The sequence below is a fragment of the Polistes dominula genome, unplaced genomic scaffold (assembly GCF_049000335.1).
Source record: "Polistes dominula isolate Pdom_NZ unplaced genomic scaffold, Pdom_raw_medaka contig_78, whole genome shotgun sequence".
NCBI classification, from domain to species: Eukaryota; Metazoa; Arthropoda; class Insecta; order Hymenoptera; family Vespidae; genus Polistes; species Polistes dominula.
In genome coordinates this window covers 2,943,317-2,956,049 of record NW_028301042.1, presented here as the reverse complement: position 1 = coordinate 2,956,049, position 12,733 = coordinate 2,943,317, and the positions used below count along the sequence as shown (strand labels likewise).

At 26.4% G+C, this 12,733-nt stretch overlaps 2 protein-coding genes across 4 annotated transcripts; both read left to right on the top strand.

Annotated features, from left to right (window-relative positions):
- Positions 1 to 132: 132 nt before the first annotated feature.
- Positions 133 to 12,141, top strand: LOC107071903 (uncharacterized). 3 transcript variants are annotated; one of them, XM_089175009.1, is made up of 7 exons: positions 133 to 1,070; positions 1,709 to 2,057; positions 2,675 to 3,075; positions 4,635 to 4,715; positions 7,302 to 7,385; positions 10,023 to 10,967; positions 11,840 to 12,141. In XM_089175009.1, exons 2-7 carry the CDS (start codon positions 1,776 to 1,778, stop codon positions 12,042 to 12,044), a joined length of 1,998 nt encoding a protein of 665 aa, XP_089031135.1. In that variant the 5' UTR covers positions 133 to 1,070; positions 1,709 to 1,775; the 3' UTR covers positions 12,045 to 12,141. The 3 variants fall into 3 exon arrangements, with proteins under 3 accessions (XP_089031135.1, XP_089031133.1, XP_089031136.1); XM_089175007.1 differs by having other exon boundaries at positions 11,807 to 12,141; XM_089175010.1 differs by lacking the exon at positions 7,302 to 7,385 and having other exon boundaries at positions 11,807 to 12,141.
- Positions 4,722 to 7,291, top strand: Aatf (Apoptosis antagonizing transcription factor). Its single transcript, XM_089175006.1, has one exon. It carries the CDS (start codon positions 4,826 to 4,828, stop codon positions 7,121 to 7,123), a length of 2,298 nt encoding a protein of 765 aa, XP_089031132.1. The 5' UTR covers positions 4,722 to 4,825; the 3' UTR covers positions 7,124 to 7,291.
- Positions 12,142 to 12,733: the final 592 nt, after the last annotated feature.

The following is a 12,733-nucleotide window of genomic DNA, read 5'->3' as shown; positions in this document are numbered from 1 at the left end:
TCATTGTAATTATTATTCTATATCCTTTCTAGATACTTATCAAAACCTTTTGCAACGTGGTATACCCTAAACAACAACAAGCCTATTCATCTTTCCTTATATTAAAATACATTTTTTGATTCTACGATCTAACTTTTAAAAAAAGAATACAATAATAATGTGAAGATTAATTAATAATATATAAACATCGATTAAATAAATTAATTAGAGTATTCAACAAGATTCTTTCCCCCATCGAATTACGATGGTTTCTATAGCAACCAATGTTTTCCCTTTTGCATAACTGTCATGGCGACACATTGAGGGTAAGTTTCAATAAACGTCACGTTGCCTTACAAGGACTTAGTCAAAGTTTGTGGGGATTGTATTTAAGTGTTTTTTTGTGTGTTTGTGTGTTAACAGTGATTACAAAAGATTATTAATTTTTGTCTTCCTTCATTTTTCCTTTTTGTTTGTTTTTTTCTTTTCTTAAATTAGTATCCTCAAGTTCTCTTCATTTTCTTTATTCTAATTTTCTAATAAAATAATAAGGTGTGTGTTTGAAAAAAAAAAAAAAAGAATATTTTGTTTCTCACAATGTTGTTATAACTTATTGTCGCAAAAGTTATTTTACAATGCATCATCGTTGTTTAAAAATGTCATAATCATATCCCCATAAATGGAAGCTTGTAAGATCTCGTAGGCGAAAGTTAATAAATTGCGGGGGCGACATGACGTCTTGTTTTCTTCATCGTTGTCGTTGTCGTCGTCGTCGTTGTCGTCGTCGTTTATTTTCAAGAAGAATCAACTTTAGTCGCAGGTAATCAAGAGCTACTCCTATTCATTAGATTTTCTTATAGTCCTGAGAGAACCAACGATTCGAGTACTTTTCCCTGTGACCTTGAGGAGGACGATATACATATCTGAAAAAAAAAAATTGAATCATTGAATGATCGAAGAAAAAAAACGGATTATTACAAAGAAAACAAAGTGTGTATTGTTTTATAATTATTATCTACGAGTTAATAATAAATTAATCTTGATGAGAGAAAGATGGCGATGAATAAAAGAAAAATGTCTGGAAAATCTTGGTACGTAGAAACGTATATTTATAATCAATAATTTTTTATATATATAATTATATTATTTATTTAATACATTTTTTATTATAACTTTTATATTTTTATATTTTTATATTTTTTTCTGTAAATTTATATTACATATATATAAATAAAATAATAATAATAATAATAATATATAATAAATAATTATATATATATATGTATGCATAATTATATTATTCATTTAATATGTTATTTATTATTACTTTTATATTTTTATAATTTTTTTTATATTTTTGTAAATTTATATTATAAGTTTATAATATATTTATTTTTTTTTATTATAAATTTATATATATATATATATATATAATTATATTATTTATTTAATGCGTAATTTATTATAACTTTTATTTTTTTATATTTTTTTTTATTTTTTCTGTAAATTTATATTATATTTATTTTTTTTAATTAAATATATTAATATTAAATTTTATAATTTATATTAAATCATATTATAATTAAATGTATACATACATTAATTATATATTTAATTTAAAAGTAGATCGGTAAAGATATCGATGAAATATTTTTGAAAATTACGATCGATAACTTACCGACAGATTCCAACCATATTTCTAAACTTACGATCGATAATTTACCGACAGATCACATTGATCGAATTCAATTTGAAAGTACATCACTTTCGAGGAAAAAAAAAGATATTTTAAATAAATGGAGGGAGATGCAAATGAAGTATTATTGCCTTGTGCAATTTGTGGAAGAACATTTATGCCAAGATCATTAGAAAAGCATTCTAAGATATGCGAACGAGCTGCTATAAAAAAACGAAAACCATTCGATTCGGCTAAACAAAGAATACAGGGTACAGATTTAGCGGAATTTCTTCCAAGACAAGAAAAAAAAAGATATTCCAATGAGGAAAAACGTAAATCATCTTGGAAAGAAACTCATGATGATTTTTTACGAACAATCAGGGCAGCTAGAAATGAAACGGTAAAACCTATAGAACATAATCAATGAATAATACAACTCTAATTGATCATATCACTTAGAGTCTTACATGTAAATATTGCAACATGCATTTTAAATCTAACGTTACAAATGCATATTTGCATTTTGTTGCATAATGAATAACATTGAATGAATTAAATAAATGTTAAAGAATTGAATCGCAATATGAACCCAGATTCATATAATTTTTTTCAAATCAAGCATAGTAATCAATCAAAGTCAATAATTGATCATTTCAAATAGAATCTTACATGTAAATATTGCAACAAGCATTTTAAATCTAACGTTACCAATGCATATTTGCATTTTGTTGCATAATGAATAACATTGAATGAATTAAATAAATGTTAAAGAATTGAATCGCAATATGAACCCAGATTTATATAATTTTTTTCAAATCAAGCATAGTAATCAATCAAAGTCAATAATTAATCATTTCAATTAGAGTCTTACATGTAAATATTGCAACAAGCATTTTAAATCTAACGTTACCAATGCATATTTGCATTTTGTTGCAAAATGAATAACATTGAATGAATGAAATAAATGTTAAAGAATTGAATTACAATATGAACCCAGATCCATATAATTGTTTACAGGCAAGTATAGTAATCAATCAAAGACAATCTAGTTCCCACATGGCTTCACCGTCAACTGGTGCACCAACCAGAGCAAATGAAAAAGGAATGTGTCCAACTTGTAGTCGTCAATTTGGAATAAAAGCATATGATCGTCATGTAGCATGGTGTAAAGAAAGATCAACGAGATTACCCATAAGTCCAGCAACCAAAAACATTGCCAAAGAACGTTTGGAAGCACGTATGAAGTATCGTGCACCTGCTTTGAAAAATCGTCGACAAAGTAATCGCGAGAAATATTCTCAAAGTTGTACAACTATTAAAACACCGCCTAACAAAATTAGAGAAACCGTTTCTGTGCCTGATAATAGTCGTGAAAAAATTAAAGAAAATTTCATCGATTCTCAAAGACCAATTACAACGTGAGTATTGAAAATTTTTGTTAAATTTTAATGTAGTTTACGTGTATTCTTACAAATATGTATATGGATCGTTTATTTAGAAAATGGTGTATCATCCATTTTTTTTCGTTTTGAGAAAATTAAAAGTTTTACAGACAAATTTGTTAATACAAAAATATTATATTATTTTATACTTAATATATTTAAAATTTTATATATATATATAAATATATATATATATATATATATATATATATATATATATATATATATTATTTTATTTTATATATATATTATATTAATTTATTATAATCTATAATATACAATTAATATAATATATAATTGTAATCTTTAAAATAATTAATTAATTTTATAGAAGAAGAAGTAGTTTATTTCAGGTATACCCTTTTAGGGTGTTTACCCCGAAGGCCCCCCCTACATGTTCGTTCCCCTTGATAATATACTTAATTCTAATTATGCCCTAATATAATATTATATATTAATATTAACAATATAAAAACAATATAAAACAATATACCACATTTAACTATATAGACTATATAAAAACTATAACATATTCCTTACATTCTATTTCCTTATATGTCTAATTGTTCCACTCACACTCTGTCTATCTTCTCGTTCCCCCTTTCCCCCTATCTTGGCCCATTTTCCTGGCCAGCCTTTCGAAATTTCTCATATATGCACACAGCTGGGGCACCGATTCCCCCTTCAGCGCCATTTCTACTCTTCTATCTATTTCTTCGCCTCCCCTCTCCCCGATCCACTTCTCTAGGTTCTCCACTACTGCTTTTCCCATTTTTTCCTTTATTTTCCCGCATCTACATATGTGCCCCACGTTCTCTGGCTCTCTTCCGCAAAACCTACATCTTACGTCACTGTATCCCTTATTGCCCTCCTTTCCCACATTTCCGCACCTGAGTCTCGCCCAGGTCTCCTTCATTCCTGCTGTTAAATTCCCATTTTCCCAGTATTTCTCTGCTTCTATTGATTATTTTCTGTTTTTGTATTGCTCACAATACGTTGATTGGTCAATTTTGATCCAGTCTTGTTGGATTTCCTGGTCTATCCTTGTTTTCTTTGCCTTTTCTATTATCTTCTTCACTCCTTCTCGATCGCCATTTGCAATCGCTCTCCATAAACCTCCTTCGCCAACTTCCTCCATTGCTTCTTGGACTTCCCTTCCTCATTTCGTTGGGTTTCCATTAAGAGCCCTCCTCGCTTCCTCTTTGAAACATTTTCTTGGCCATCTTTCCTCTCCCATTTTCATTATTTCTACTAAATAATTACCCGCTCTTTTCCATATTTCTGTCGTCACGCTTCTACGTCCCGATTCCATCCTCCATATGTAGTTCGGTGTATTGCTACTCAAGCCCATCGCCTATAAAATTATTATAATATATAATTAATAATAAAATATAATATATAATTAATGAATAAAAAATAAATTGAAAATTTTTGTTTTTAAAAATGGACTTACCTCATTTTCATGATAAACGGTCCATATAATACAATTATTATAATTTTAATGAAATTAATGTATTATATATGTATAATTACAGTGGCAGAGGTGAACAATTAAATAATACAGAAACTTACCAATTAGGAAAAACAAAAGAAACAATTAAACGTCCTACAGATAGGTAAGCACATTTATCTTCATCAATTAATCTTATTAAAATTAGAATTAGTATTAGTATCTTATAAAACGTGATTTGTGTGTGATTTGTGCACGAGGAGAAGGGAAAGGGCAATGGTCGTTTCAATTACAAAAAAAAAATTTCCCGTTCTTTCTCCTCCTCTTTCTCCTCCTCTTCTACTTTCTTCATTTTATTTGTTCATTTGTTTAAATGTCATCTTTCTATTTGTTGTTACTCGGGTATTCCTTGAACCCTTTTTCCTTCTCCTCAGGCCAACGTCCTGTTCACGTTCGATCAACCCTGAACCGAGAAATGTGAATGTTCCTCTTCTAATATCCTTAAAACCTAAGAAGAAATCAAACGGTAAAATCATTCAAAACGATGCAATACAATGTTCAACGAAATCTGACAAAATACAACGAACTATGATACAAGTTAAAAAATTGGAAAATAAAATGAACGATGAATCCAACAATATAATTCCTTTGATGATCGATCATCGTACATTGGAATGCGAAAAGAAAAATCGTAATTTGATTAAAATTGATCACGTGATAACAGCTAGAAATCAAAAAGATTCTAAAGTAAACGATGTAACTGTTAATGATAATATATTAGAAATGATTGTACAACCATGTAATATATACAACAACGATTATGACAACGACAATTATGATTACGAAGAAGACAACGTTGATCAAAAGAATGATGACGATGAATTAATCACGTGGGAAGAAATGAAAATAAATCGTGATAATAATAATAGATTTAATATAAATATCAAGGACAATATTATTAATGAAATATCATCGAATAAATGTAATCAACTTGTAAATACTTATTTACAATCGGATAATAATAAATCATTCGATGATGATAAGAAGAATGATCGAGATATGATACCAATAATGGATGATTTATTGATCAATAAAAATGATATTTATTCTTTTATTGAAAATGATACGAATAAAATGATTACATGGTCTAATACTGTACAAAAATTAAATCAAACTTATTTGATCAAAGATTCGGATGATCATGATATTTTAATTGATACAAATATTATACAAGATTCTAATCAATCTAATGATTCTCACAATAATAACAATAATAATATTAATAATAATAATAATAATAATGATGATGATGATGATGATGATGATGATGATGATGATGATCGAATGATTGAATCGATTTCTATTAAAGATGATCATAGTGAAATTAATCATGAAATTAATCATGTAAATGTTGTTGATATCAATGAAAATGATTCAACGTTTAACTACTGTAATTCAACAGAAGATAAATCAATTATTTATCCGATAGAAAAATACGATAAAGTTGTTGATAATGTTATTAATAATGACGATCAATCTGATAAATTGTTTTATACTAATATAATGATTGAAAATAAAATGATAAACGATGATATCGTTCCATTATCATCTTCCTCGGATATAGAAATTGTGAATGAAATGAAAGATGATTTGTTGGTAGAAAATATCAATTTGAATGAAAACAATTTATCATTTGTTGATGATAATGAAAATAAAATGAATAATAATAATAATAATAATAATAATAATTCAAACTTTGTCGAGTATATTGATAAAAATGATTCATATTATTTACGTGGATCTGATACAAAGTCCGAAGAAGAGTTACATAACCTAATTTATGAGAACTATTCAAATGAACAATTTAAATATTCCACTGAAGAAGAAGACGATGGAAAAGAAAAAGAAGAAAATGATGAAGAAAATAAAGAAAAAAATGATGAAGAAGATAAAGAAGAAAAAGAAGAAAATAATGAAGAAAATGAAGAAAATGTTGAAGATGAAGAAGAAGAAGAAAAAGTAAACGATGAAGAAAATGAAGAAAATATAAACAATAAAAATACAATAATAATTAATCATAAAGATTACAAAAATGATTTAAAAAGATCATTAACAATTAATTCAAAAACCTCAACAATACGATCAATCAAAATTAATAGTAAAATTCAAGAAAATATGAATTTACTTCGTGGCAGTACGAATACATTGATATCATCCATAGAAGAGAATGATTATGTTAATAAAAAACGATCATCCAAAAGTATTCATTCAATCTGCAATGAAAAAGATAACGTTAATAATAAATCTTATACAATTGAAAATAATTATGAAAAATATAATAATACATTACCGGAAATTAGAAGAGACACTTCAATGAATAAAAATGTTTATAATTTAAATGAACATTATTATTGGAAAAAAATGTTGAAATTATCTAAAGATCGTGTTATCAATGATCCAATGACATATAATTATAAACAAAATAGGCTTCATAAAAGAAATCCAAAAATTCGTATCCTTCCACCAGTCCTTATTGATTCTTCTTCTTCTCCTCCTCCAAGGATTCAAAGGTGAAAATCTGTATATATATATATATAATAACAATTAATAAAAATATTAATAATATTATATATATATATATATATATATATAATAACAAAAAAAAATAAAAATATATATAAATATATAATAAGAAAAAAAAAAGATAAAATTATTTTATAAATATCGAAAACGATTCGAAACGAATTTATAGGAGTACGAATTCATCTAATCGTCCTCTATGGAGTAATTACATTCGCAGACGACCGGATTTTAATCTCGTGCTTAGGTGTAGAATGTAAGTCGGTATAGACTGCACGTTTTATTTTTATTTTATTTTGCATTTCATTAAATCATTATTTTATGTGACGTTCTTTCTTTCATTTATTAGCATGTATTGTCTAATAGATATTAGTTGCACGCGTGTTTGTCAATTATATTAGATAAATATATATATATAACACCTATGTTATACATAATCTAATAATTATTAATTAACTCTAATATACATATATGTATAATACGTTTATATATACGTATATATATATAATATATTATTTTATTTAATTTATTAATATATTCTATTATTAATAAATAATATTTATAATAATTTATATTTTAATTTTTATTTATACATTTTTATATATACAGGCTGGGTCAGCACATTTTACCATCTAGATTTACGTTATTATTATTACGCGTAGCAGACAATGTTTCACATGGAGTTGAATGGCTTTGAAAGGGGTTCATACTGATGGTACTTTTTTTTGTGTAGGTGGACGTGTAAAGGACATATGAAGGTCATTAATGTTTTTTTAAACGGAATTATATATTTTTTATTACATCATCTGATGCTCTTTCATATTATTTACAAAAAACCTATTAACCTATTTATGTAAAAAAAATTATTACTTTAGGAGAGATATTTTAATTTTAATGTCTATTTACAAAAAAGGTTCAATGTGGTAACGATCATTTGCATCAGTACACTTTCTGAATCGAGAAATTAATGACTCATTAACGTTTCTTAATGTATCTGATGTTATTTTCTTGCATGTATTGATGATACGATCCCTCATGTCGGCCATTGTAGTCGGAGGCTCAGCGTAGACTTTATTTTTTAAGTAGCCCCATAAGAAAAAGTCGAGGGGCGTTAGATCTGATGATCTAGCCGGAAAATGAATGGGCCCATCCAATCTGTCCTATCCAACGATTTGGGAACATTTGATTTAATGTATCCCTTGCTATTCTTGAATAATGAGCAGGGCAACCATTCTGTTGTATCCACATTATTTGTCATGTATGCAATGGTAAATAGTCTAAAAATGTTCATAGAGTGTTTGATAAAAAATTTGCATATTTTGGTCCGGTTAGTGACCCTTCGATAAAGTATGGATCAATAAGTTTATCACCGAGTATGCCCATCCAAACATTTACACTCCATCGATGTTGATTATCCATTTGTCTAAACCAATGAGGATTTTCCGTTGACCAATAATGGTCACTTCTTGAATTCATTGATCCATTTTTCATAAATGTTGCTTCGTCCGTGAACATAACATTGCTGAAAAAGTTGTCTCTTTGAGTGAGAGCCCAATTACAAAATTGTAAACGTTGATAACAGTCATTTGCGGTCAGTTCTTGAACCTTTGATACATGATATGAATGGTATTTGTATTTTATCAGTATGCGTAAAATGCTTTTGCGGCTAATTCCAGCTAGTCTGGATTTAGCTTTCGATTTCGCGAGAGCTAACGGATGTATTTATCGTAATTGCGGCTAACACTGCAATTTCGTTTTCCTCATTTGTAATTGTTTTATTACGAATTGCCTTTTTGCGTACTAATTGCCCTGTCTGGTGAAATTTTTTAAAAATGATATCAAAGGTACGACGTGATGGAGTATTTCATTGAGGAAATCTGTTGGTATATAATATTACGCTAAGCCTCCGACTACAATGGCCGACATAAAGGATCGTATCATCAATAAATGCAAGAAAATAACATCAGATACATTAAGAAACGTTAATGAGTCATTAATTTCTCGATTCAGAAAGTGTACTGATGCAAATGGTCGTTACCACATTGAACCTTTTTTGTAAATAGACATAAAAATTAAAATATCTCTCCTAAAGTAATAATTTTTTTTACATAAATAGGTTAATAGGTTTTTTTGTAAATAATATGAAAGAGCATCAGATGATGCAATGAAAAATATATGATTCCGTTTAAAAAAACATTAATGACCTTCATATGTCCTTTACACGTCCACCTACACAAAAAAAAAGTACCATCAGTATGAACCCCTTTCAAAGCCATTCAACTCCATGTGAAACATTGTCTGCTACGCGTAATAATAATAACGTAAATCTAGATGGTTGTGCTGACCCACCCTGTATATAATTATATATTATATATTTTATTTAATATATTATTTATATATATATAATTATATTATAAATAAAATATTAAAAATAATTATTAATAATAATATAAATATACTTATATATATAACGTAACATATATATGTTAAATTGCGCAAAAATGTATTACGTTTCTTTAATATTAACTCTTTTAACTCTGTGAACGCATATATGCGCCCATAGCAATTCAAAGGGTTAAAAATGATATTACTTTTGCATGACGAATATCATTCTCTTCATAATGTAATTATTCGAATAAATTTTAACAAAACAATTTATTCTTGTTTTCATATTAAACATTTCATATATACATGCTAATATTTTTCATGTTATTTTTTTGAAAATGAACGTTAAAATATGCTACCAATGTTCGAATGAAAAATCACACACACACACACATTTAACTGACATAATACCTAAAAATTAAACAAACAAATAAATTTACAAATTTATTAGCATAAAAAAATAAAATAAAATAAAAAAAAAAAGGAAAAACAAATGTATGTGTTACAGTGGTGGTACCAGCAAGGAATACGATCCTTTTCTATTAGCAGAACGACAAATGAACGATTTATTATCGGATTCGAGTGATTTGTCCTTGACGGAAATTCCTTCAACTTCTTCGAACAAATCTCACTTTCCTCTTTCACATTCTTCCGCTTTTGTTAAATATCCTTATGAAAATAAAACAAAACATTTGGACAAATCCATTACCAATGAATTGGATGAATTAACATCAGATTTTTCAAGCGATTCTACGGAAACTAATTCAATATCTCACGAGATATTTGTCAAAGAATTTAATGATATCAAATTAAACGATCGTGAAAAGAAAATGATTAACAAAGAATTAGGTCGTAGAATGATATTAGACAAATCTAAAGCTTTGGGTAATGACATTGATCAAAATAAATCTATTGGTTTGGATAAACGATACAAAAATGACGATATTTCTAGTAAAATATCTGACAAAGTTGGAGGATCTTCAACTAAAATTTCTAAATCTCAAGCTAACAAATTACAAACTGTTCGTGCATATTCAGCACCTAAATCTATTTATCAAAGAAAACATAAACATTCGAATTCTAATGATAATAACAATGAAATTGTTAAATTACATAATAACGTTAAAAATGATTATTTAACATTTTCCAGTAGCGATCTTAGTATTAATTCAATCGTATCTTCCGAAATAGATATGAAACGTTCCAATTCTGTTTTTGATCAATTGATAACTTCTTTTGATAATGACGATGATGATTTAGTTGGTAATGATTCTTTCCCTTCCTTGAGGTCCCTCCTAAGAAACGAATCCTTGAGAACTTCTTCCTCTAATGGTCCAATTGGTCCCGACAATAACAGCCAATTTAATGGACAAATCAGTGACGATGAATTTTCTTCTACGGACAACTACAAACAACGAGAAAATAAAATTAATGCCGATTCTGCATACAGCAGGTTAATATACATATATATATTATTTCTTTTTGTTTTTTATTTCTTTAAATATTACAAATATTTGTATTTTTTAAATTCTTTTCTTTTTTGGTTTTTTTTTCTTCTTCTTTTTCAATTGGTACGAATTTATTACGCAAATTTAATGAAATTCAATTATTGTTTTGATCTATTTTTTGTTTTAATGTTATTGTTATTTAACAAACAAAAAAATTAAATAATACTCTCTTTCGAGTTTTTCAAATATTATCTAATAAAATTTATATTTAATTATTTATAAATTTAATTGATAAATAAAAATAGTTATTTTGTTTCAAACATAAAATGACTCACTGTGTACCTTGATGAAAGAGGTTATTATAATCGTATAAATTAATATGTAAATTAAATTAGTTCAATTTTCTTCTCATGAAATTGATTATACGAAATTAAATGAAATTATCAAATCATTGTATTTCTAATTATTTGTTTTTTAATTGTATAAAATTAATATCACACAAATTAAAATAAGTATAACTACTTTTTCTAGAGAAATTTTAATTACTAGATGAAATTCAATTATTAAATTAAATATAAATGATATTATTGTATTTATTTAATTGTTTCTTTTTCAATTTTATAAATTTTTTTAATAAAATTAAATTAATTTTTTCTTGTTTTTTTTTTCTGTTTAAAACATTGTTTGCGACAAGTAATTAAATTATTTTTGTTTAAAATAGTCAAATCAATTACTTTTGTTGAGAAAATTTATTAATAAAAATAAAACAAATGAATTGTTTATAACAAAATAATGAGAATTAAGGTAATGTAATTTTGTTATTTTTGTTTTTCTAAAATATTAGTTTAAATCGCAAATATTCGAATCACGGACGCAGCAGCAGCAGCAATGGCAACAACGATACGTCAAATCTTATGGAGGAAAATCTTATGGTGTCGAGGAATAATCGTCGAGAAAATAATCAATCGGCAATTACTAAAACAAAATGTAGAATGTCAAGATTTTGTCATGAGTGTGGATCAAGATTTCCCGAGACTGCCAAGTATTGTTGCCAATGTGGTGTCAAGAGGCTCGCACTTTGATTATTTTCTTATATTTTTTTTTTAATTTATTTATTTCTTTTTTTTTTCTATGACTAACTTCGACATCATTTCCTTTTGTTTTTTTTTTTTTTTTTTTTTTTTATATATACATTCGGTATCCTAAATTTTTTTTTTTTAAACTCGACGAATCGTTCATAACGAAGATTAAGAAACAAATGTAATAATTAATTAATTAATTAATTAATTAATTAACGTTTCTTGTCATAACTATACTTGCAATACAAATATGTGACTTATGCGATTTAATCAAGTGTCCTTTAATATTATTATTATTATTATAATAATCTTAGGAAGTTTTCTATTTTTAATTTGAATTTTAATTATGATCTATACAAGTTTATAGAAAAATCGAAGAATACTGGGGGTATCCTTTTTTTATATAATTAATTATATAAAATTATATAAATAAAATAAATAATTAACGTGCATGCGTATTATCTCTATCTCTCTTTCTTTTTCTTTTCTATGCCAATTTCGATGTATATTCACATTATTTGTAAATTCAAATTGTATTTTTACAAATGCAATAAAATGAATGCTTAATCATCGTGTAATAATCAATATTTTATAAATTAATATTTATTATAATCAATTGTCATGCATAACTACGATGATATTTATAAATATATGTATATTTTTATTTTTGATTATATTTAATAGTAATATAA

Excerpts from the sequence above, each read along its gene's own strand:
- LOC107071903 (XM_089175007.1), top strand. The coding sequence starts at position 1,776 with ATGGAGGGAGATGCAAATGAAGTATTATTGCCTTGTGCAATTTGTGGA. Across the intron at positions 2,058-2,674 it reads GGGCAGCTAGAAATGAAACG|GCAAGTATAGTAATCAATCA; the intron begins GTAAAACCTATA and ends AATTGTTTACAG. Across the intron at positions 3,076-4,634 it reads TCTCAAAGACCAATTACAAC|TGGCAGAGGTGAACAATTAA; the intron begins GTGAGTATTGAA and ends GTATAATTACAG.
- Aatf (XM_089175006.1), top strand. The coding sequence starts at position 4,826 with ATGGTCGTTTCAATTACAAAAAAAAAATTTCCCGTTCTTTCTCCTCCT.